Below are 27,065 nucleotides of genomic sequence, written 5' to 3' on the forward strand. Positions count from 1 at the left end.
ACAACCTCTAAGTCCTTGGAATATCCTATCTGCTAAGAGTGTCTTTGTATGCCAAGGCCCTGGACCATGCTACAGCAGTTTAACTTCTGGTGGGCGAGGGCTGGAGGTTGAGTTGCCAAGGAGAGTCACGCAAGGCTCTCCATGCCTATGTGACTGACCCACAGTAAAAACCCGGGATGCCAAGGCTCAGGTGAGTTTCCCAATTGGCAGGACTTCAAATGAGTTGTTATGTGCCCCTGCGGAGCAAATCAGCCCTGCCCATATGCCTTCATCTGGGAGACGACAACTGGAAGCTTGCAACTGGCTTCTGCTGGACTCTTCCATGCATCTCTGCAGATTTTTTTTTTTTTTTTTTTTTTAGATGGAGTCTTGCTCTGTCGCCCAGGCTAGAGTGCAGAGCTCACTGAAAGCTCCGCCTCCCGCATTCGAGTTATAATCTTGCCTCAGCCTTCCGAGTAGCTGGGATTACAGGTGTGCACCATCACGCACAGCTACTTTTTGTATTTTTAGTAGAGACACAGTTTCACCATGTTGGCCAGGCTGGTCTCGAACTCCTGACCTAGGTGATCCACTCCCCCTTGGCCTCCCAAAGTCCTGGGATTACAGGCATGAGCCACCATGCCCAACCTGTTGACTTTAATCTGTATATTTTCATCATTAACAAATAATAACCATGATTGTACTGCTTTTCCGAGTTTCGAGAATTCTCGTGAATCATGAAACATGAGAGTGGGCTTTAAGACCCCAAATACACTCATTTGCAGAACTATACCTGCATTGGGTTATCTCGCATATACTCAGCTGGTGAAAATCTCCTCCAGCTGGCAAGGTCCAGCTAGTCACACCTTTTCCAGGAAAGAGAAAACAGCAGGTAAGAACACAGATTCTGGGCCCGACTACATCTGAATCCCAGCTTAACCTCTTACCAGGTGTGTGACCTTGGGTAAGGTGCTTAACTCATGCTTCAGCAGCTCTGCCTGTAAAAAGGATATAATAGTATTCATCTTGGCTGGGCACAGTGGCTCCCACCTGTAATCCCAGCACCTTGGGAGGCTGAGGTGGACGTATCACTTGAGGTTAGGAGTTTGAGACTAACCTGACCAACATGGCAAAACCCATCTCTATTAAATGTACAAAAATTAGCCAGGTGTGGTGGTGCATGCCTATAGTCCCAGCTACTCAGGGAGCTGAGGCAGGAGAATCACTTGAATCCAGGAGGCAGAAGTTGCAGTGAGCTGAGATCGCACCGCTGCACTCTGTCCTGGGTGACAGAGCAAGACTCTGCCTGGAAAAAAAAAAAAAAAAGAAAAGAAAAAATTCTCATAGGGTGCGAATGAGGAGTGAATAGATTTGTATAGTGCTAAACACAAGAACAGTACCCGGCACGTAGAATATTCCAGTGTTAGTTATGGCTATGAGCTTTTCCATCCACTCCAATGGCAAAATTCACTCCCTCCCATGATTCCACATTGCCTTGCCCTGATGTGCTATCACACGCATTTGAAAGCCTGTGTCACCACCCATGAACTCCTTCAAGACAGGAGAATCATTTCATTTACCAATACTATCCCCTGCTGGAAATGCTTACCATGAAGCTGAGCACACAATTGGCCCCTAAAATGTATTTGCTGATGCATAGGAAAGATATCTCTATTTTAAAGTCTGATTTCTTCTCTTAAAGCTTTCCTCCTCTGTAAGCCAGTCATATTCCTCTAGGGAGGAAGAACTAACCTTCTCCCTTTGTACATATCTGTGCAAAGAATTTGAGATCCCAGCAACTATATATCCAAAGCATCCCTTTCAACTAAAGGTGTCTAACAGGCTCTAACAGCACCCGTACCTTATAATTTATTATCAAATTATATGTTGGATTAAGGATTGCTAAATTGTTAATCATTGCGTTTAATTAGTTATTCATGAGCAATGTCACTAATTATAGGACCACCTAACACAGAGCAGGGAGGAATCACTGTCACTTCGCAGAAGATGCCTGACTCAGCTTTCAGCCGGTGCCCTGAAAGCAACATGCTGTAAAATGTCCCATCTGTGGCATTTTGGAAACTTCCCTCTCATGGTGAAAGTCCCAGGCTTTTGTAGATCAGCAGTTCTCAAACTATGAGCAAAAGTTCTCTGAAGGCAGCAGAACTAAGCCAGGTTTTCATGAACTTAGGGTGCACCTAATCTAGGTGCGTTCAGGCTAAATAAATGGCATCCTTCATTCTTATCTTATACCTCACTCTTTTCCCCATATATATACATAATGTCATGAATAATAAAATCTGAGTTCATAACAAAACACAACTGAATTCACGGTAGTTTTTTTTCCAGATATCCTGGTGGAGTCAGGTGCAGTAGCTCTTGCTCATAATCCCACTGCTTTGGGATGACAAGGGAAGAGGATTGCTTGACGCCAGGAGATCAAGACCAGCCTGGGCGACATAGCAAGATCCCTGACTTTACATTCTTTTAAAATTACAGCCAGGCACAGTGGCTCACATATGTAATCCCAGCACTTTGGAAGGCTGAGGCGGGCAGATCACTTGAGGTCAGGAGTTTGAGAGCAGTCTTCCCAACATGATAAAACTCTGTCTCTACTAAAAGTACAACAATTAGCTGGGTGTGGTGGTGGGCACTGGTAATCCCAGCTACTCAGGAGGCTGCAGTAGGAGAATCGCTTGAACCCAGAAGGTGGAGGTTGCAATGAGCTGAGGTAGTGCTATTGCACTCCAGCCTGGGAGACAGAGTGAGACTCTGTCTCAAGAAAAAATTAAAAAATTAGCTGTGCATGGTGGCACATGCCTGTGGTCCCAGCTCTGGAGGCTGAGGCAGGAGTATCGCTTGATCCCAGGAGTTGGAGGCCATGGTGAACTATGATCTCACCACTGCACTTCAGCCTGGGCAACAGAGTGAGATCTTATCTCTAAAAATATAAATAATTAAGAAAAAGAAATCCTGGTGGAAATTTTGTTGAATTTATATTCTTTGCACCTTGAAACAGCCATTATTTTTTCTGTTTTCGGTGAACTTTCTGCAATGATTCCAGACTTTTACCCCTTTTGGGTAGCCTCCTATCCAAGGTCCAGCTCTCACTCTTAACAAATGATTTTCTTTCCTCATTCACAAGGAAAATGTGAGTCAGACAACATGACTTTGCCCTTCCTACTGTTCAAGACCAAACCACTGTTCACGTCCTGAGCCTACCCATGCCTCCTTCTTCAGGGTTTTTCTTTCTCAGTCAGCCCCCACCCCTTCCTGTCTGTCTTCAGACTTCCCCCTTCTCCCTGTTCCATGCCTTCGGCTGTATGTACTGTGTTAAAACAGGGTTCTTCGTGTCCACACTGGGGCTGAAGACATTCTGACAACAGATGCTGTATTCAAAGAGATCTTGCAAAAATTTCAATAGACAGACAAGCAGATGAGCTGAGTACTTAGGACAAGTAAGTGGAGTCTGGAAAAAGAAGGCGTCAGGAGGGTTTCCCAGAAGCAAACTGTACCCCAAGGGAGGGGCGAGAGTCCTACCATCTAATCCCAAGCCTAGTGGCCGTTGTCCCTGGAAGTGACACACATGGTCACTGGTGTGTGACTCACACTTATGAAAGGAAATGTGCCCTCTGGAGCACAGGGGAGCCCTGGTCAGGGAAGCTATCTTTCCACCTAAGAGGGACAAAGGTGTGCAAATCCCAGAAACCAGATATGGAATCTGCAGAAGGTGTGGACTTGGAACCACTTTAAAAACGATGTCAGCCAGGTGCGGCGGCTCATGCCTGTCATCCCAGCACTTTGGGAGGCTGAGGCGGGCGTATCACAAGGTCAAGAGATCAAGACCATCCTGGCCAACATGATGAAACCCCGTCTCTATTAAAAATGCAAAAATTAGCTGGGCGTGGTGGTGCACGCCTGTAGTCCCAGCTCCTTGGGAAGCTGAGGCAGGAGAACGGATTGAACCCAGAAGACAGAGGTCAGTGAGCCAAGATCGCACCACTGCACTCCAGCCTGGGTGACAGGGAAAGACTGTCTCAAAAAAATAAAAATAAAAGGGATGTCCACCAAGAAAAGCAATGGATTTCTCATGCATGAATGAACCTCATAAACTGTATGCTAATAAAAGACGCCAGAAACAAAAAGTCATACTCTGTAGGACTCCACTTATATGAAATGTTCATGATAGGCAAATCCATAGAGACAGAAATTAGATTGGCAGCTGTCACAGTTAGGTGGGAGGGAGGAATAGGAAGTGACTGCTTAATGTGTACTGGGTCGCTATTTGGGGGAATAAGAAAACTCTAAAGTAGATCATGGAGATAGTTGCACAACATTAGGAATGTCCTTATTGCCACAGAATTTCACACTTTACAATGGATAAAATCGTAAAATTTATGTTACATATATATTGCCACAATTAAAAACAACATCATAAACAAAACCAAAAGGGATGCTTCTAGACCAGCAGTCTCCAACCTTTTTGGCACCAGGGACTGGTTTATGGAAGACAGTTTTTCCAAGGACAGGGGTGGTGGGTGGGGATGGTTTCAGGATGAAACTGTTCTACCTCAAAAGATCAGGTATTAGATTATCTCATGAGGAACATGTAACTTACATCCTTCACATGCGCAGTTCATAATAGGATTTGTGCTCCTATGAGAATTGAATACCACCGCTGATTTGATGAGAAGCCGAGCTCAGGAGGGAATGTGGGAGATGGGGAGAGGCTGTAAATACAGACGAAGCTTCGCTTGCTCGCTCGCCTGCCACTCACCTCCTGCTGGGAGGCTCAGTTCCTAACAGGCCATGGACCAGGACCAGCACTGGTCCGCAACTCAGGGGTTGAGGACCACTGCCCTAGACAGTGGCTTACCAGAGCATGGAGACTCCAGGAATAAGAGGACATGGGGCAAACAAGAAGGCAAAAGTCGAGGGTGCCCTGGGAGAGGCCAGCTGAAGGGAGTCACTGACTGCATGGGGTCAAAAAAGCAACCTGGAGGTTCAGATTGCCTACACCCCAATGTGGTGTGGACACTGAAAACAAAAAAAGGATATTGCCTAATCATATGGTACTAGCTTTATGACTATTAAAAGTAAACGAGGCCGGGTGTGGTGGCTCACACCTGTAATCCTAGCACTTTAGGGGGCCAAGGCGGGCAGATCATGAGTTCAGGAGATTGAGACCATCCTGGCTAACATGGTAACACCTCGTCTCTACTAAAAATACAAAAAAAAAAAAAAAAAAAAAAAAAAAAAAAAAAAAAAAAAGCCGGGTGTGGTGGCATGCACATGTAGTCCCAGCTACTTGGGAGGCTGAGGCAAGAGAATGGCTTCAACCTGGGAGGTGGAGGTTGCAGTGAGCCGAGATCACGCCACTGCACTCCAGCCTGAGCGACAATGCAAGACTCCATCTCAAAAAAAAAAAAAAAAAAAAAAATGGGTAAATGAAAAGCTATATATAAAGTCCTCAATATGCATTCAGTAAATGGTAAATCTAGTAATACTTTGTTTATTATCATTATTAATATGGATCAATGGTGTAACTTCCTATGAACAACAAGCTTGTCTTTCTAACTAGCCAATATCTTTTTTTTTAAGACGGAGTCTGGAGTCTTGCTATGTCACCCAGGTTGGAGTACAGGTGGCATGATCTTGGCTCACTGCAACCTCTGCCTCCCAAGTTCAAGTGATTCTCCTGCCTCATCCTCTCGAGTAACTGGGATTACAGGAATGTGTCACCATGCTCAGCTAATTTTTGCATTTTTAGTAGAGACAGGGTTTATTCATGTTGGCTAGGCTGGTCTTGAACTCCTGATCTCAGGTGATCAGCCCACCTCGGCCTCCCAAAGTGTTGAGATTAAAAGTATGAGCCACCGCCTCTTCTTCCTGCTTTTGCTGTGAGATGTGCCAGCTCCTGCTTCACACATTCTGCCATGAGTAAAAGCTCTATGAAGCCTCCTCAAAAGCCAAGCAGATGCCAGTGTCATGCTTGTACAACCTGCATAACTGTGAGCCAATGAAACCTCTTTCCTTTATAAATTACTCAGCCTCAGGCATTTCTTTGTAGCAATGCAAGAACCACCTAACAGAAAATAAGTCACTCTTGGAGAACAATCAGAGCTTAAGATAGCAGATTTAGGGAGCTTCTCTACACAGACGCAAGAGCTGGGTCAGTGCTGCTTACACAGACGAAGCTCAGCAGATAGGCCTGTGTACACACAACAATACAACATGAGGGGAATCTCTACAGGCTGAATTCGAGTTCCAGGAAGTCTGGCCATGTTGCTCCTATGACTTTGAGTGACACTTTCCCCAAATCCCCCAGCCCCACTGACATGGTTTGGCTCTGTGCCCCCACCCAAATCTCATGTTGAATTGTAATCCTCAGTGCTGGAGGTGAGGCCTGGTGGGAGGTGATTGGATCATGAGGCTGGATCCTTCACGAATGGTTTAGCACCATCCCTTTGGTGCTGTTTTCATGATAGAGTTCCCACGAGATCTGGTTATTTAACATTGTGTGGCACCTTCTCCCTCTCTCTTCTTCCTCCTGCTCTGGCCATGTAAGACGTGCCTGCTTCCCTTTCTGCCATGACTGTAAGATTCCTGAGGCCTCCCCAGAAGCAGAAGCCTCCATGCTTCCTGTACAGCCTGCTGAATCCTGAGCCAATTAAACCTCCTTTCTTTATAAATTACCCAGTCTCAGGTATTTCTTTACAGCAGGGCAAGAACTAATACACCCACCATGGCACCCAAAATACATATCACAGGTGCCCACTGCCAGTGCGAGATGCATAAATAAAAGCTATCCTGGGAACAACACAGGTCTCCAAGTTGAGTGTAAAGGCAAGATCAAGTTCTGAGGGCTGGGTGGTCCAATGCAGTCTAGACACACGCGGTTGGGTCCTTGAAGTTTTGAAGAAGAGAGGTTTATTGTCAACATTTAGAAAGCAGGAGATTTCACAAAGGCTCTAGATTTATGGCTGCTCTTAAAATTCTGGGCCGAGTGCGGTGGCTCATGCCCATAATCCCAGCACTTTGGGAAGCCGAGACAGGCAGATCACAAGGTCAGGAGTTCGAGACCAGACTGGTCAACACGGTGGAACCCCGTCTCTACCAAAAATACAAAAAATTAGCCAGGCATGGTGGCGCGCGCCTTTAGTCCCAGCTACTCAGGAGGCTGAGGCAGAAGAATTGCTCAAACCCGGTAGGCAGAGGTTGCAGTGAGCCAAGATTGCGCTCCTGCACTCAGCCTGGGTGACAGGGCTAGACTTCGTTTCAAAAAAAAAAAAAAAAATTCTGAAGGCCTAAACGCACTGGCCTTATGTACCCCCAGCACCATCAAGCAGAGCTGGGAACAGTTGCCTCCTTGGGTAGGACCTGTGTTCTTCAGTTCCCCAACCTCTTACCCTTACAGTCAGCCTTTGCCCTTTTTCATGGCACTTACCCACTTGCCATACTGGAAACTCTGGTGTAGAAAAGAAGAGTGGAGGACAAAGAGAAAACTGAGAAAATAGCTATTTAGCAGGCAGGACAAAAAAGATATTAATATATACAGAAAGAAACAGGAAAAGAACTGAAACAGAAGGAATTACCAATTCCCTTAATGCAAATCTCCTATATTATGTTGCTTACTGGGAAGTCTCAGTATCTAAAGACTCGTCTAATCTAATACCATTTGGATGATGAAACGTTCTCCTTGGCCCATCTTTTACTGGAGTAAAATCGTAACTATTAAAATTTTGGCATCACAGCAAGAAAGAGAAACCGCCATGTCCTCATGTCTAAGAAAGCATATTGTATCCGCTTAATAATTTCAGAAGGACCATAAAAATTCATCCCTACAATTAAATTTCCCCATCAACTATTAACAAATTAAGCATCCCGTAAGTTAAGACACATTAAAAAGAGATCATTGGCATTTGATTCTATTTTGTACATCAGAGATGCATGTAATATTAATGACTCATGATCATGACTATTTTCTTGAGTCTTTTCAAAGTGCATATTAATCATCTGTTAATGTTACCGTAACTCATGAAATACAAGCTAATTTTTTGCTTAGAGCCTTATACACTCAGAGACAGTCATTATAGATGTTTGCTGGGCATCCGAAGGCACTGCACTGCAAGCACTTCTTTTTCTCTGTTGCTAACACTTACAGTCACACCCTCATACTGTTATCTGTCCTGGCTGGAGGCCAGTCTCCCGTGTGTCAGTGTGGAGACTTGGGAGAAAGTATCTTTTAGCCAACACATGAAAGTCACTGTCTGTGAGCCCATCCTTTGAGTTTCATCCCTTTGAGATCTGAAGGTCAACAGTCTTCAAGCACTCGCCATTAAAGCTCAAATATCCCTGAAGGCTTTGCTTTAGTTAACCTTACACTATTAATATTATTTGCAGATAGCCAAGAATATGGTCCTGAAACACTCCATGATGAACAGGTTGGGTGGGAGCTGAGCCACAAGACAGCTTGAGGAAGTTGTAGACCCAAAAGATTTACCTTCTCTGCTGTACAAATTTGCCCATGGCTGGTTCTACTCAAATGCAATTTTTCAGCTCTTGGTGTGAGCAGAAAAATAACAGAACTTTTCAAAAGCTTACTCTTTTTTTATTATTATTTGTGTCAGGGTCTCCTTCTATTGCCCAGACTGGAGTGCCGTGGTACGATCACAGCCCACTACAGCCTTGACCTCCTGGGCTCCAGCAGTCCTCCTTCCTCAGCCTTCTGAGTAGCTGGGATTACAAGAGCACACCACCACCTGGCTAATTTTTTAAAATTTTATTTCAATGGAGACACAGTCTGGCTATGTTGCCCAGGCTGGTCTTAAACTCCTGAATTCAAGCAATCCTCCTGTCTTGGCCTCCCAAAGTGCTGAGATTACAGGTGTGGGTCACTGGGCCTGGCTAAACTCCTACTCTTGTTAATCACAAATGTTTTAACTGAGAAAGAACTTCATGACTATCTGGAAAAAGTCTTCATCCTTACTCCATTATTCCATCTTGCTATCTTAACACCAACAACCACACCCCTAAAACCGACCCCAGGTACATAGGCCTCTCCTGCCTCTCCTGACTTAAGACAGAATCATGATTTTAAGAGTCAGTTTGGTCCTCAAGAAGAACTCAGTCCTGAACTATAACTCGGGGAACTATAACTCCAGAGATTAGGAACCTGTGAATGGTCCCTTATTTGGGAAAAGACTTTGCAGATGCCATTAAGTTAAGGATCTCAAGATGGGAGATAATCCTGGATTATTTGTATGGACCCAAAATAAAATCACAAGAGCCTTTGTAAGTGGGAGGGAAGGAAGCAAAGGAAGAACAGGTCACGTGATGAAGGACGTCGGCAAAAAAGGGAGATGCGACATAGCCATGAGCCAAGGGAGGAGGCAGCTTCTGGAAGTTGGAAAAGGCAAGGAGATAGATCTCCCCGAGAGCCCCCAGAAGGACCCAGCCCTCCTGACCCAACCCCTCCTTTATTTTAGTTCCATCGGCTCATTGCAAACTTCCGACCTCAAGAACTGTAAGAGCATCAATCTGTGTGGTTTCAAGTCATTTTTTCATAGTAATTTGTTATAGCAGCAAGAGGAAACTAATACAGCATTGAAATCAATATTCATTCAACCTCCTTGCTTTTTTTTTTTTTTCGAGACAGAATTTTGCTCTTGTTGCCCAGGCTGGAGTGCAATGGCATGATCTCAGTTCACCGCAACCTCCACCTCCCAGGTTCAAGTGATTCTCCTGTCTCAACCTCCCAAGTAGCTGGGATAACAGGCACCTGCCACCATGCCCGTCTAATCTTTTTATTTTTAGTAGAGAAGGGGTTTTGCCATGTTGGCCAGGCTGATCTTGAACTCCTGACCTCAGGTGATCCACCCACTTTGGCCTCCCACAGTGTGGGATTACAGGGATGAGCCACCATGCCTGGCCTCAACCTCCTTTCTATTTGAGTTTTGCAATTATGCCTCAAGATATTGATCTCCATATCCCGAGAGGCAGCTTGGTGGGACCCGGGACAAGAGCTCTAAAGAGTTCCCCAACGTCCCTCCAGCTTCCCAGAATGCCACACCCCCTTGTCCTTTTCTATATGATCTTGTATCATGAAAAAGAGTGCAAACACAACAACAGCACAAGACTTCAAGAAGTATAAAATAGCCCCAGAAAAAATAACTTTCAAACTTCATCCTTAAAAGCTCCTGAACGCAGTTCCTCCTAAACGAGGAAGAATAAAGAAGTGTGAACATTACTATCAATTTGAAACTTCTCAGTATTGCCGTTGAAAAGCTGCACTTTATAAACTTTACATAAAGGTGCAAAATGCAACATCCTCCCTCTGCAGGAAAGCTGTGATCCTGAGACAACCACGGCTCCTGGAGAGCTGTGTGCACACAGCTGCTTGAGCCCAAGGCAGGCTTTTCTGGCCTCTCTCAGTGGCTCCTTTTTACCCTTGAATTTGGGGGCTTGTTGGCCACCAGGGCTCACCAGCCACAGACCTTATGGGGAGAGAAGGGTCTCCGGCGTCCCACCAGTCTTTTGGGGGGCTGATGTACATGCACCACAGCTCCCAGCTGTACCCGTGGGCCGAGTTCTCGTACCGCTGCACCTCAAAGTTGTCCTGTTTGATGTTGTCAATGGAGGGGAGGATCACACGCTTCCGGTTTTCCTGGATGCGGGATAGAACCGGCTCAGCCCTGAAACATAGAGAAACAGACATGAAATCTTTCTTCTCTCTCCTGAGGCACACCTCCCAAGACCACAGGGAATGAACAGCATTTAGCTAAAAGGCTGGACTTCGGGAAGGCTGGAACTCAGATGGAAACTGAGGCTCCCAGGGACCTGCCCATGCTGGATCCTGCAGCTTCACACGTGGGCTGTAAAGTGTATGAAATCAGCTCACCCCTTCACCCTTGTTGGAATTACTACAGTGATGCCTGCTCCAGCCTGAAAAGCCTAGAGCAAGAGTTCAGAACATGGGGTCTCCTTTCCAAGAAAGTGCCAAGTCTCACTTTCATATTGACAGTGGACTCCACGATTTACACTGCATGACAGTTTTATACAGTGTCGTCAGTTTACCCCTAGGGCACTGACTGCCACCTCTTGTTTTTCCTGCTGGCACTGAATTTCCTTTCCCAAAATAGGTCCCTTCTGTCTGGGATGGCCTGGTTTTAATACATATTTCACTAGCTTCTGTGTGTGTGTGTGCGCGCGTGCGTGATTATTTCAGTTGTTTTAATTAATTTTATGTGCGTGTGTGTGTGTGTGTGTGTGTTGGCATGATTATTTCCGTTGTTTTAATTGATGATTTAATTGTTTGTGTGTGTGGGGGGGGGTGATTATTTCAGTTGTTTTAATTGATGATTTGATTTCTTAGAAGAGATCTAATTGAATTGGTTAGCAATAGAAGACTGCAAACTAATTAAAAGCAAAGGCAGGCAGAATCCTGGCTTCCTGCTCACTTCCCCAGCTCGAGGCTGCAGTGGGCATTCGTCAGTGATCTGGCTTCAGGTTCAAGGCGTAGCCCGCTGGCTCAGGAGACAGCAGATGGTCAGACACCTCCAACATCGTGCATCTCCAAGGCAGGCGCGGGAAGGGATCATTTCCCATATTCGAGAAGGAGAAGATGGCTCTCCTAAGCCAGCGCATTAATCTCCCAGCTTAGAACAGAATGCAGGTTTTGGAACAGAGTCAAGCGAAAATCCCATTCCTCTGCATTATCGGGAAGAATAATGAGAACACACAGTCGACAACCCATCTCTTTTCATTTGCAGCTATTGAATTACCTGTTGGCTCATCTCATCTTTCTATTTAAAATGAGCAATAAAATATACCCTGGGCCATTACCTGCTTCCAATACTTCTGCACACACCATATAAGCTGAAGCCAAATGGCACTGATTTTCCAAGGCTTCCAGGCAGGCTTAGGAGCATGGTCCTGGCCAAGTCTCCGCTCATGAAATTCTCCCCTGGGAATGCCCTTTGCTATTGGCCGAAAGCCCAGCCATCTAAGAAGGCTTAGACCAAGTACCACCTCTTCCACCTCTCTCACCACCTGGTCCCAAGACCAAGCACCACCTCTCCCGTGGGAGTTCTTCCTCTCAACTCCTAGATCAGTTTCCCCACCTTATTCAAGTCACAGTGACTGTGCAGCTGCCTTTACTAGTCATCGCTGTTCCTATGAGCTAATGACAGCTGATCTTTATTGAGCACTTACTAGTGTTAGGTGCCATTCTAAATATTTCACATGTGCTGACTAATGCAACCCCCAAGATAATCTTATGAGGTAGATATGATGATCAGCGTTATCCAAATGAGGAAACTGAGGACCAGGGGGGTTAAAAGCAGCTTGCCCCAGGCTACACAGCCAACTGGTGGTAGAATCAGGTTTCTAACCTAGATGGTCTGGTTCATGTCTTAATTCTGAAGCTCCACTACCTCCTTGATGAAACATGATGAACCCCATACAAGCCCAGACCATGCATATAGAACATTCAGTTCAGCCCATCCACCAGCAGTAAGAGTCACTGAGTATGGAGGCAGAAGACCTTGGTTCCAGTGATATTTCTTTTTTTTTTTTTGGAGACGGAGTTTCACTCTTGTCTCCCAAGCTACAGTGCAATGACGCGATCTCAGCTCACTGCAACTTCTGCCTCCCAGGTTCAAGCGATTCTCCTGCCTCAGCTCCTGAGTAGCTGGGATTACAGGCGCCTGTATCTGTATTTTTAGTAGAGACAGGGTTTCGCTACGTTAGCCAGGCTGGTTTCGAACTCTGACCTCAGGTGATCCACCCGCCTCAGCCTCCCAAAGTGCTGAGAGGTGTGAGCCACCGTGCCCGACCCCAATGATATTTCTGCGGCTGAGAAGTTTGATCTTACTCTCTACTAGACAATGTATGACGATTCCCAATAATTTGCTCCCTCCTCCCTGGGGATGTCCTGCCTATTACCAGATGGCCTGCAATGCTTCCCTAGAGAAGCACACTCCTTCCTCAACCTCCAATAAACATTTAACTTGGACATGTGAATTGGTTTGCCAATGGGATGTGAGTGAAAGTGACGGTGTCACATCAGAGCAGAAACTTTAACAGCCATTTCGAAGTTCAGCCACTGTTCTTTTCCCTGAGCCACAAAGATGGGATGTTCTAGACAGGAGGATTCCTTGACTCTCAGAACACAGAGGATAAAAGCACAGCCGCAGTCAGACAACCGCAGCTGACATGCCATGCAGACAAGAGAGAAACATATATTGCTGTAAGTCATTGTGACTGGAGACTTTTATTGCAGTAGAACCTGGGAAAAGTTGAGACATGCTATCTACCTTGTAATGGAGAACCACCAGGGGGGTTTAATTCAGAGAGGGCTCTATGCCACCCGGGTAGAAGTGTGGAAAATGAGTCTGAATGGCAAAGACTAAAGTCACAGACATCAGGGAGAATCAGATGATAGGTGGATTCGATTAGAGAGACTAGAATTAGACTGTCGACTTGAGGGCAGATACCAAACCTGCCAGATTTTGAACCCCAGTTTAGTGTCCAACTGTCCCAGTTTGTGCAGGACTCTTCCAGCCTTACCACTGCAAGTCCTGAGAAATCACTCAGTGCCAGGCAAACCCCAAACCTAGAACACCACCAGGGGATACAGTAGGCATCGAGCAAGTATCCGTCAAAAGAATGAGTTTCAGCAGTGACCACATTCGTGTAGGTGAATGTCAAGGAAGAACCAAGCTGGGAGAGTGGTGATCAAGACACTCTTGAAAGAGGGAGACAGGAGAAACGGCAGACAAAACTGGCTGAAGCTGGAGGTTGAAGCGATAAGTAACACGAGGGGAAGGGGAAAATCAAGGGAAAGGGACATGTGTGGGGGCCAACCAGTTTTGAAAGGAAAGAAACGAGGACGCAATGATGCCAAGGAAAAGACAAGGTATGCCAGGCCTGAGGCTGTGACAGAACATTGGCGTGCATCTTTTTCAGAAGGCTTCCGTTATGGCTCAGTGCTTCTCAAACTGGAGCGCGCATCAGGGTCCTCTGGAGGGCTGGTTACAACAGACCGCTGGATCCCACCTGCACGGCTTGTGATTTCAGGGGACTGGGTGGAACCCATGAATTTGCATTTCTGACAAGTTCTCAGATTCTGTGGATGCTGCGGGTCTGGGCACCACACTTTGGGAATGATTATTATTAGAGATAAACAGCTCTGGAGCTCAGGAGGGAGATGGGGGCTGAAGACATGCAGCTGGGTGTCACCTGAGTTTGATGACAGCAAAAAACTGGGAGGGAAAATTGGTGTCTGAGATGGCAACAGACCCCAGCGTGCACTTGAAGGGGTCAGTGTTATCAGTGGTTCCGGGTTTCTTAAGTGGTCATATGCATAAACATTGGTTTATTGGTTGTTGCAAATGAAGAACAGACATTTTCATGTCAATTAGTGATGGGATACTGGTTCTTCGAATCTAGTACAGTGAACAACACTTACTCAAGACAGTCTCAATAAGTGTAAATAAACATATTTGTGAAATACAAGACTCTGCTTCTTACTAATTAAGCAACCCAGGTACAGGTTATTTAACCTCTAACTTGATGGATCATTGGTTACTTAGCAACAATCATCTGACCACGCTTTAAAACGGGAAAGTTCTATTCCAATTTTTACATGATTTTGGCATTTTTGTGGCCTCACTCTTTGTGCATCCAAAATCTTCTACTCCCCGTACACTCAACCAGTTTCTCACAGTCTGTTCTTTCCACCTAGAAAAATATCAGGGCCATATCTGCAGAAAATACGCTTCACCTTCCTCCGAATGATGTGAAAGATAATTCTGGGGAGCTTTACCTGAGTGGTCAGAATTATAACTATATCTCTTTTCTCACAATGACAGTCAACCATCAACCTGCAAAGACAGCGGCAAAGAAGGAAAAGAGAACAAGAAAAATATGACTTCTTGTCCCATTTGCAAGGATTCTGTTGAGTTTTGTCTACTTGATACACCATTTTCTTTTTCTTTTTTTTTTTTTTGAGATGGAGTCTCTCTCTGTCACCCAGGCTGGAGTGCAGTGGTGTGATCTAGACTCACTGCAACCTTGGCATCCCAAGTTCAAGCAATTCTCCTGCCTCGTAGTAGCCGGGACTACAGGCGTAGTCCCGAGTAGCCGGGACTACAGGCGTGCTCCACCATGCCCGGTTAATTTTTGTATTTTTAGTAGAGACAGGGTCTCACCATGTTGCCCAGGCTGGTCTCAAACTCCTGACCTCAAATGATCCACCCACCTTGGGCTCCTAAAGTGTCGGGATTACAGGCGTGAGCCACTGTGCCCAGCCTGATACACTATTTTCATCGGGGATTTTGATGATGATGGTGATGATGATGCCAATGATGATGAACTGAACAGATGGCAGGTAAATTTCTCCCTTGCTCCCCAGTTTTATCCCAGACAATGGTCTCACTTTCTTCTTCAACGAGTCTTTCTCTGTTCTCCCAGTGCCCCTACAGGTAACAGGCGAAATGTCCCACCTCCCAGATTCCAGCCCCTCTCAACCACAATGCAGGTCTTGAGCACCCCTGAGTTTCAGCTCATGACCTACCAGCCAGCGGTGAATTCCACGTGGGCATCAAAGAAGCCAGTGACCTGCCCGGTGGCCACCTTCCAGCCCTCAATGCGAGCGCGGATCAGGCCTTCCCTCTTCTGATTTCTCACCACCTTCACCAGCCCGGGGTAGCGTTTGTGGACATACTCCTCCAGGGGGACCTTCAGCTCCTCTGCAAATAACAAACATGCAAGAAGGTCTATAAACATGTCACTTCAAATTTGCATTTAACCCACTGCAATGCCCACAGATCTTCGGCGAGTTCAAAGATCTCAAAAAAATCGCATGTTAGTAATTCTGGCAGAAAAGAAAATCTCATCAGTCTAGGAGTCAGACGACATCTCTGATGCATTCACCCAGGACAGCTGTCTTCTGACAGTTTACAATCTATACAGCCGGATGGGAACCAGGGCTGGCTTTTATATCCTGGCTGCTACGAGCCGGCAGACGTCCTTCAAGATTCTTTTTCTTCGTGGCCCTCCTCCGAAACTTGACCAGAATCCTTGTCCTTGTCCTCCTGCTACCCCATAGGTCCTTCCGGTTTATCAATTTCTATACGGGCTTTTCCATCTGCACACAGACTCGTTCTTACAGTACGTGCCTTGGGATGCAAAATAAGTCTCTGCTCAGTAGTAGAAATGCTAGCTTGGAGGCAGAACTAAAGCCACCAGGGATTGAATGCCCTCCCTTCTGCAACAAGCAGGTGGGAAAGTGCATTTCTATGAGCTAATTTAATCCTTGCAGAAACCCTAGGAGGTTGCTAGATTAATTCCATTAATTAACTACATTAATTCTATTTTGCAAATGAAGACATAATCTTAGAGAGGCTAATCTGTTCCGAGGTCACATTTGGGGTAATGGGAGAGCTGAAACACAATTCAACTGAATCTAACTCTATAGACATAAAGACTGATACTCAACCGAGTCTGGTGTTGTGCACCTGTACTCCTGGCTACTCAGGAGGCCAAAGCAGGAGGATCACTTGAACCCAGGAATTGGAGGCTGCAGTGAGCTATAGTTACACCACTGCACTCTATCCTGGGCAACAGAGCAAGACCTGGTCTTTAATTTTAAGAATAAATAGAAATAAAGACATCTTAAAAAAAAAAAAAAAACAGTGATACTTTGTGTGCATAAAAATCCCCAGGTATAGGGAGAAAAATGAGGGGCTAACAGGGAGGGGATTCTTAGATACCTGCACTCCATACACCCTGCATGGATGCTGGGGTACTCAGGGACATGTCACCAAAGGCCATAGATCATGGAATGCTACAAGGCGAATCCCACCTGGTGACCAGGGTTGGCTTGCGACTGCAGGAATCTCTGTTAAGTTCAGGGAGAACATTCTGAATGCTGAGCACTGGGCACCATGCCAGGAGTTCCGCAGGCACTGTTAGCTCTTAGCTGCCACGTGACCTGTGACCTGGTCGTGGCTCTTCCCAGGAACAGGATGTCAGCTCCTGGCTACATCACTCACCACATCTGGTTATCAAATGAGCTCCTCATTTGTTAAGCAGTTGCGAGACTTTGGGGGAGATATATGGGTATGGATCAGTAAGGCTGGCAAAAGAAAGTGTGGGTCATTACCACTGGCCTTCTCATACGCAAAGAGTTTTGGGAGGTATTAAAGGAGTAAAAGGATAAAGCCTAATCATTTGGTACTGGCCTTATGACTGCTAAGACTAAAGGAAAAGCTATATAGAAAACACTCAATATGCATTCAATAAATGGTAAATCTAATAATAATTGGTTTATCATACTTATTAATGTTGATTAATTGCATAACTTCCTATGAACAACAGCTTATCTTTCTAACTAGTCAATATCATTTTTATTTTTATTTTTGGAGATGGAGTTTCTCTCTTGTTGCCCAGGCTGGAATGCAGGGGCGCGATCTCAGCTCACTGCAACCTCTACCTCCCAGGTTCAAGTGATTCTCCTGCCTCAGCCTCCTGAGTACCTGGGACTACAGGCATGCATCACCATGCGTGGCTAATTTTGTATTTTTAGTAGAGATGGGGTTTCACCACGTTGGTCAGGCTGGTCTCGAACACCTGGCCTCAGGTGATCCACCCACCTGAGCCTCCCAAAGTGCTGGGATTACAGGCGTGAGCCACTGCGCCCAGCCGCCAAAATCATCTATAAAGTCTAGGGCCTACTGTATAGCAGTAGACAGCATTCTCACTCTTACAAGGTACAGGGATACACTGTTCCAAACAACACTGTATGGAAACATCGAGGCAGATGCCACCATCCAATGATCAGGGCTTGAGAACAAGTGACACTGAGCAGGCTTCTCTTCCCAGTCCCTACAGTGTGATTCTGGACTTTATAAGATACTGAGTTGTGCTCTGGCCTGTGCTCAAAGACAATCCAGACACAAGTGCTCCCTCAAGATGCTTACAATTGAGTTAAGGAGATGAGATATGTTTAAAAATTACAGGAAGGCGTACTTTGGGAGGCCGAGGCAGGTGGATCACCTGAGATCAGGAGTTCGAGACCAGCCTGGCCAACATGGTGAAACCCGTCTCTTCTAAAAAAAAAAATAGTCAAGTGTGGTGGCGGGTGCCTGTAATCCCAGCTACTAGGGAGACTGAGGCAGGAGAATCGTTTGAACCTGGGAGGCGGAGGTTGCAGTGAGGCGAGATCGCACCACTGCACTCCAGCCTGGGTGACAAAAGCAAAACTCCGCCTAAAAAAATAAAAATAAAAATAAATTATAATATTTAATATTATAAGGTAAATGAAGCTAATGGTCCCCCCATGCCCCCAAAAAGTAATGGCCATGGAGGAAGAGTGCTGTGAGGAGTCGCAGAGAGAGAGAAATTGTTTTGGCTGGGAGCGTTCATGGAAAAAGTTGTTAAGTTATGCAGAAGATTTGGACATGAGCTCTCACTATTCTAGAATACATAAGCACACCAAAAAACACCTAAGTGAAAAATTGTATCTACTTAGATGACAGTATCATGAGCACCAACGTTTCAGTCTAGGAAACTGGGAAGATGCCATTGATTTATTTTTATTTTATTTTATGTTTCAGATGGAATCTCGCTCAGCCACCCAGGCTGGAGTACAGTGGCGTGACCTCAGCTCATGGCAACCTCCACTTCCTGGGTTCAAATAATTCTCCTGCCCCAGCCTCCCGAGTAGCTGGGACTATAGGTGCCTGCCACCATACCCAGCTAATTTTTGTATTTTTAGTGGAGACAGTGTTTTGCTATGTTGTCCCTGCTGGTCTCGAACTCCTGGCCTCAAGTGATCCCCCTATCTCGGCCTCCTAAAGTGCTAGGATTACAGGTGTGAGCCACCACACTCGGCCAGATACAATTGATTTAAAAAGAGAAAAAGAAGAAAAGAGGAAGAACAAGTTGATGAGTTTCTCTGAGGACAGGTTGAGGGGGCCAGAGGACATTCTGGGGTAGGCATCTGAACCACGACAATGGTCTGGAGGGGAGAAAACAGGGCAGAGGTGTCAGGGACTGTGTAACGAGAGATGGCGTCCTAACATGGAGAAACCCCATCTCTATTAAGAACAAAAACTAGCTGGGCATGGTAGCAGGCACCTGTAATCCCAGCCAGTCAGTGGGGCTGAGGCAGGACAATCACATGAACCTGGTGGTGCAGAAGTTACAGTGAACTGAGATTGTGCCACTGTACTCAAGCCTGGGGGTGAGACTCTGATGGCCATGAGAGGGTGACAGTTCCAGGAAATGCAGGGAAGAAGACTTAGAACCACACTTTGTGGAACACATGTAGTTAGGAGACAGGAAGAAGGGCTAGTGAGCAATCATGGCTCACTGCAGCCTCCACCTCCCAGGCTCAAGCAATCCTCCTGCCTCAGCCTCCCAAGCAGCTACAACTAGGGGCATGTACCACCATGCCCAGCTAATTTCTTTTATTTTGTAGAGGGCTGGATAGAGAACGTAGAAGGAAGAAGGGCTGGAGAAGCCATGCTAAAGGCAGTACAGATGGGCCTCCAAGGAGGAACTGCAGTTCTCAAATCCGAGAGCCCAAGAGCATCATCTGGAGGTGTTGAAACCGAGTCCAATACTTGACAGGATAATGCTCCTATGACGCCAGTTCCGAAGCATTATCCTGTAAAGTGTTTGGCAGAGTTTCTGGAAGAAAGATATGTGCATTCATTTTATAAATATTTAAAGGAGTCTCTGTGGGTGAGAAGGACAGAGTCCCTGTCCTCAAAAAGCTACTCAACCTCCTGGGTCAGGAAAGTCAAATGCATTAGAGAAAATGAGAGCTGAGAATGGTCCGTTGATCTAGACAAACAGGAGGCCCCCAATGGTACCAGTGAGAAAAAAAGAAATCCCTCCAGATTCAGCTGTCTCCTGCAGGGACAGGGTCAGCACAGAGAGAACTGGATGAGGACATCTCAAGAAGGACTTCCAGAAAGCCTGGCTCTGGTGGAACACATTTGAGACCGCCTAAGAGCATTAGGGTGTTGAGATTTGAAAATGGAGAGAAACTGAAGTGGAGATGGGGTGCAAGAGCCCAAATTCACCTTAAGGAGAATGAGTCTATAAACTAACCAAGTAAAACCAGGTCCCCAGGCCCCCACGGAAGCACACAAATCCCCAACCTGACACTGGTTAGAAAGTCACCCCCTTAGCCAGGCACGGTGGCTCATTCCTATAATCCCAGCACTTTGGGAGGCCTAGGCAAACAGGTCACTTGAACTCAGAAGTTCGAGGCCAGCCTAGCCACATGGTGTGACCCTATCTCTACTAAAAATACAAAAATTAGCCAGGCGTGGTGGCACATGTCTGTAATCCCAGTTACTCGAGAGGCTGGGGTGGAAGAATCGCTTGAACCCGGGAGGCGGGGGTTGCAGTGGGCTGAGATTGTGCCACTGCACTCCAGTCTGGGCGACAGAGACAGACTCTCTCAAAAAAGGAAAAAAAAGAAAGTCACTCCCTCACCTAAGATCCTTTATCATCCCTAACAGATTAAACCATTTCAGGATGTTATAAAAACACTAAGAAAAACATCTTACTTTCTCTTTTTCTTCACGAACACACTCAGAGAAGAAAAGAGAAACTCATTTCTGCAAAAATAAATGTTTACCTTCTGCAAAAATAAATGCAGAAACTCATTTTGACAAAAATAAATGTTATAAAATCCAATAAAAAATTGGCCAAGTGCCGTTTGGGAACCCTTGTGTTTTTTAAGATTTTGAAAAACAGCATTTGAGGAGGTTGAGGGGGAGAAGCGAACACTGCCTGTGATCGGGAAGGACTGGAGAGGGAGGTATGCACACCTGCTCCTTAACAATAAAACAAACACATGTCATCCAGGCTTATGGAGCATAAATTGACAAAAATAAAGTTATGAAACAGTAAGAACTAAAGCAAAGAACATTACAGAATTCTGTCTCAATCCTGCCCTTTCAGTGATATGACAGAATAAATTATTGGCACCATCCCTAGTCTCAGAGCCCTGCTCAGGAGCAAGTATTGACCTAGTAGACTTGAAATTGCCCCTATACACTTTATAAAATTAATCAGGAGGCCGAGCGCAATGGCTCACACCTGTAATCCCAGCACCTTGGGAGGCCGAGGTGGATGGATCACCTGAGGTCAGGAGTTCAAGACTAGCCTGGCCAACATGGTGAAACCCCATCTCTACTAAAAACACAAAAATTAGCCTGGCTTGGTGGGACACGCCTGCAGTCTCAGCTATTCAGGAGCCTGAGGTGGGAGAATTGCTTGAACCTGGGAGGTGGAGGTTGCCGTGAGCCAAGATCATGCCATTGCACTATAGCCTGGGCAACAGAGTGAGACTCTGTCTCAAAAAAAGAAAAAAAAAAAAAAAATCAGGAAAGAAGGGAGGGGGAAATTAAAATAAACCAAGCATGCAGCACATTCAGCATTAATCATTAGTCTCTGACCTGTTTCGTCACAGTTTCTTGGTGCCTGCTGTACTAGAATGACTAGGACAATAGACCCTGTTACAAGATTACAGTCCTCCTTAACTGCTCTATTGATAACTTGAACATTATAAAACATTAAGTTTTCCCTTTGAGATAGTCTTTCATGTCCTCCGTACCAATGAAACTGCTGACATCAGCTGGTCCGAAGGACCCCACAAGAAGCTGCCTCACCAAAGAATGCAGTTTCCACATCTTGATAATTTCATCCCCTTTACCCTGATCAATGAATGACCTTGATTCTCCAGCCTCTCACCTTCCATGATCCCCTTCAAAGCCCCAGCCCAGAAATCCTCAGGGAGGTGGATTTGAGGATCTCTTCCTGTCTCCTCACTTGGCTACCCTATGATCATGAAACTCTTTCTCTGTTGCAAACCCTGCTGTCTCAGCGTAATTGGTCTGTTACTGCACAGTGGACATATGAACCTGATGGTCCTAAAACAGACTCAGCTCCACCTGCTTCCAGAACCAATGCAAAAGTCTCAGTGCTTGGGATTTTTTATGTGTGCTTGGGAAGTGGCCACCCAGTCCAGGACTGGGCCAAGTCTGCACATCCACAATGGTAGGCAACCTGACCTCTCAACCCTCACACAGTTATTAAGCCTTGATGATGAGACTTACTGAATATTTCAATTGCCCTTCAAAGTATGGAGATTTGGGAGAATCCGTCTAAGTTTAGATGAGGGAGTGTTCCTCTACCTTCAATCTGCATCGGAATCACCAGTAAGTCTGAGGTGGCCCAAGAACTTGTATTTCTTACAAGCTTCAAATGGGAAGCTGCTGCAACAGCTGGTCTGCTAAGTGCCTATTGGGTGGCTCCAGCTTAGCATTTACCCCCCTGCCTAACTCAATCTGGGATGAATTAGACCCTGAATGTGGGCCAGAGCTTACCCCAACTGAGCTGACATTCCAGAATCCCAGTGTTGCCCTGTTCATCTCCACTTTCCCCACTGCCTAGGATCTACTTGTCCTGCCTCATCTAAAAGATTGAACCCTCTGGAAGTGACCTTGGCCTACATGGTGAGGGTTGGCCATGCCATTTCCAAAACTGGAATCTTTTTAAATATATATATATATATGTTTAAATGTGTGTGTGTGCATATGTGTGTGTGTTTATATATATGTATGTGTATATATGTATGTATGTGTATATATATACACACACACATATACAGTATATATATAAAATACATATAAATAAGTAAATAAGTAAATAAATAAATATATATATATATACACACACATACATACACACATATATACAGAGACAGAGACAGGGTCTGGCCTCATTGCCCAGGCTGGAGTGAAGTGGTGCACTCATGGCTCACTACAGCCTCGATCTCCCGAGCTCAAGCGATCCTCCTGCCTCACCCTCCTGAGTACCTGGAACTACCAGCACACACCACCATGCCCAGCGAATTTATTTTATTTTGTATAGATGAGGTCTCACTATGTTACCCAGGCTGGTTTCAAACTCCTGGCCTCAAGCAATTCCCCCACTTTGGCCTCCCAGAGCTCTGGAATTATGGGTGTGAGCCACCAAGCTTGGCTCCAAAACTGGGATCCTGATGGCTGGCCACCTCTGCGTGGGGCAATCTCACAATCAGGTCAGTCCCTGGACAAGGATCCCATATGGTCCTGCCTTCTGCTTTCACTCCCTGTTCCTGCTACCACTGCTACTAATGCCACAATTCTATCAACACTCCTTCTGACACCATCAACCCCCATTGCCACCACTGCCACGTTTATCACCAACACCTCTCCCTGCCAGCAGCTGCTGAGGTTTGGGCACGCTGCTCACTGTGAATGCATGGGTTGTGACAGCTGGGGACGAGAAAATAGCACATATGGCACATTCCAATTAAGAAACAAAATAGAATGGAAATGCCTGCCAGTATTCCCAGAGTGAGAATCACTGGGGACCTTATGAAAATGCAGGTTCCAAGGCTCCTTTCTCGGTATCCCTAATTCAGTGGGCCTTAGTGGAACTGGCCAGCACCCCCAGGTCATTCTCATGCAAACCCCAAACATCTCAAAAGCACTGGTTCACCTTTTTCATTGTTTTTACCATGTTTAAAATGTTTTGACCTTTTTACAATATACAATTCACTGGCATTAAGCACATTCGCAATGTTGTGCAACGAACTATCACCACTAGCTATAACTTTTTCATCACCCCAAACATAAACCCCATACCTATTGAGCAGCTGCTCCCCATCTCCCCTTTCCCAACCCCTGGTGACCACTAACATGCTTTCCGTCCCTATACATTTGCCTAATACACATAGTTCATGAAAATGGAGTTGTAAAATATGTGGTCTTCTATGTCTGTTAGTTTTGAAAGTGCAGAAGAAGTGATTTTATGTTGTGCGTAATTTTGTTTTGTTTTGTTTTGAAAGAGGGTCCCATTCTATCACTCACGCTGGAATGCAGTGGCCGGATCATAGCTCACTGCAGCTTCCAACTCCTGGGCTCAAGTGATTCTCCTGCCTCAGCTTCCCGGGTAGCTGGGACTACAAGGATGCACCACCATGTCTGGCGAATTGTGTTATTTATTTTTTGAAGGGACAGGGTTTTACCATGTTGCTGAGGCTGGTCTTGAACTCTGGGCTCAAGTGATGCTTCCGCCTTGGCGTCCCAAAGTGCTGGGATTACAGGCATGAGCCACCACGCCCAGCCTGAGTATGTGAATTTAAAATCCTTGACCTTGCCGAAGGTCTGATTCATATTCTGTGGCCATGGGGTCCTTCCAACCCCCATGTTGGTAACTGGTGGACTGGAGGCTTCCCCCTAAAACCCAGTCTGGTCAGCTGGTCTGTCCCTCCCCTGGGTTCCTCCTAGGCCACCTTCTCCCTGGGCACATCTATGCTCCTAGCTTGTTCAATGGGTTTCCAAGGCTACCTCTGTCTGGAAGCAGACAGAGGTGAGACACTTAGATAAGACTCCTCATCCTGATGGGACTTGAGTTCCTGAGCTCTTCCAGACTGGATGTGGAGAGAATCCAGCCCCTGCGTGGTGTCCACACCCTGGGCCCTCCGAGATGCCAGCCTTTCTCTCCACCCCGATGGAAACGTCCAGCTCTCTGTGCTTAGGGACTTATGACAGAGATCACAGTGAAAAAAAAATGGTCTTCAACACAGAGTTTAGCATAGACGTTAGTCAGGACACTTGACATTTCTGCATCATCTCTTTTTTTTCTTTTTTTCTGAGAGATTTCAATATTTTATATATGGAAGAATTAACTTCGATACCCTAGACAGAACATAAAACACAGACTGAAAACACTTGGGTATTAGCTACTTGGGAAGCTGAGGTGGGAGCCCAGCTTGAGGCAGAGGTTGCAGTGAGCGGTGATTGTACCACTGCACTCCAGCCTGGGTGACAGAGTAAGATGCCATCTCAAAAAAAAAAAAAAAAAAAAAAACACCTGGAAATGCAGGTGTTCCTGGGAATAAATTTATGCCTGAAATAACCAATCAGCTAAACGTATAAAAGCAGCCATACAATAACGAATCAGCTAAATGTATAAAAGCAGCCATACAAAGACCATTTTAAAATATTTTAAAAATATTATTAGACAAAGTTTTAAAGTTTTATCTTTAAAAACGAACAAAAGATGGTGGAGCGGGGAGAAACCAGGTTGCACATCCCGCTCATGCAGCATAGGGGTTTCTTATCTGTCCAATGGAGATAGCAAATCCCAGAAATGAACCTGGGCTTTGTGGGACCTGAAATTTATACAATTTGGGGCGTTCTCTTTGAGAAACATTTTAAAAGCTTACTTTTGTAAGTTTTCCAAACATGCATGACATGTAAATGCACAGCAAGGGGTCATCAGATGACCTCGAAGGGCACCCGTGCAAGGGAGGGGCCCGATGTGTAAACTTTGTTAGTTTCTCACTGAGAATACTAACTGGGGAGGCAGATTTCACCAATGCCAGAGTTCCTTTTCTGCTGACAATCACTATTTTTCAAACATTTCAAATACTATGCTTGTCTGTATCTATAATGAAATATTTATATCCCCAAATTGCTAACCAAGCTGACTAAAAATGTCAGCTAATCAGGAAACACTCCAGAACACTAGTCAGCCAAATTAGATCTCCTCTGGTAATTGAACCAGTGAATGGGCTGTCTTGGAAACTTGTAACATTCCACAACATTTGTCTTCATACTTACTGAGTCCTTATTAGGAGCCACAAGCTGTTGGCCTACAGCAACTCCTTCATACCTCTTAAAGACTCTGTGAGGTAAGGGCATGATCAACCCCACTTTACAGATGAGAAAACGGGAAGCACAGAGAGCATGCTATGCTCTGAATGTCTGTGTTCCCTCAAAATTCATACATTAAATGCCAATCAATGCCTCCATGGGGTGGTATTAAGAGGGCAAGTGTTTGGGAGGTGATTAGGTCACGAGGACTCTACCCTCATGAATGGGTTGAGTGTCCTTACAAAAGGGGCCCCAGGGAGCTGGTTCACCACTTACTACACATGGAAACACACAGACATCTATGAGGAGTAGGCCCTCACCAGACACTGACTTTGGACTTCCCAGGCTCCTGAATTGTGAGCAATAAATTTCATTGTTTATAAATTACCAAGTCTAAGGCATTTCTTTTTAACTTCATTATTTTTGATTTTTATGGATACATAATAGTTAAGGTATTACTTCTTTATTTTACTTTTTCTTTTTTTTTTTTAGAAAAATAGTCTCCCCCTGTCAGCCCGGCTACAGTACAACAGAATGATCATAGCTCTCACTGTGACTTCCAACCCATGGACTCAAACGATCCTTCTGCCTCAGCCCCCCAAGTAGCTGGGACTGCAGGCATGCACCACCATGCCTGTCTAATTTTTATTTTATTTTATTTTATTTTATTTTATTTTAGTAGACATGGGGTCTTATTATGTTGCTCAGGCTGGTCTCAAACTCCTGGCTTCAAGTGATCTTCCAACCTCAGCATCCCAAAGTGCTGGGATTACAAGCATGAGCCATAATACCCAGCCTAAGGTACTTCTTACAGCAGTTCCCAAATGGACTAAGACAGAGGGCCAGCAACTTTCCCAAGGTCACACCACTTGTAAGTGACATGCCTACATGCATCACCACTCTACCTCTGATTCCTGTGAATGTGATGTTGTGAAATCTGAAATTGTTTGTCTGCTAATACAAAGCTGCTGTGGCCTGGCCTGGGCTTGTCCTGAGAGTTGGCTCCCTCTAGTAGCTTGGAAGCGCCCACACCTCTGATTATAGACTAATTATCAGTGTATACAGCCTTATTCCACTGCACAGGGTTGCATGAGGACCAAATGTGAGTGCAAAGCACCTGTATGATGATCCCATATTCTTCTGAATCTGCAGCCATCAGCACCAGTTTCAGAGAGGGAAGATAAAGGATTAGGGCTGTAACCATGAGTGGAAAGTTGGCCAGGCTGCAGGATGGGAGCAGCAGGCTCTGGACTTGAGGCAGGCGCCTACTTTTTCTAGGCTGCCTTCTGCTCACTGTGGTTGATACTCCACAGAGAAGAGACCTAAGGGCTGATTAAGAGGTTTCAAAAGACT

At 45.5% G+C, this 27,065-nt stretch overlaps 1 protein-coding gene across 2 annotated transcripts in view; it reads right to left on the reverse strand.

Annotated features, from left to right (window-relative positions):
- The window catches only part of GALNT17 (polypeptide N-acetylgalactosaminyltransferase 17), a 594,162-nt gene that overhangs the window by 283,621 nt on the left and 283,476 nt on the right, over nt 1–27,065 (reverse strand). For both annotated transcript variants that reach the window (XM_008018296.3, XM_008018297.3), the window contains 2 exons: nt 15,557–15,731; nt 10,476–10,673 (listed from right to left, as the gene is read on the reverse strand). In XM_008018296.3, the coding sequence (XP_008016487.1) occupies nt 10,476–10,673; nt 15,557–15,731 (373 nt within the window). The remainder of the gene's footprint in view (nt 1–10,475; nt 10,674–15,556; nt 15,732–27,065) is intronic.

This window comes from Chlorocebus sabaeus, chromosome 28, assembly GCF_047675955.1.
Source record: "Chlorocebus sabaeus isolate Y175 chromosome 28, mChlSab1.0.hap1, whole genome shotgun sequence".
In the NCBI taxonomy this organism is placed as follows: domain Eukaryota; kingdom Metazoa; phylum Chordata; class Mammalia; order Primates; family Cercopithecidae; genus Chlorocebus; species Chlorocebus sabaeus.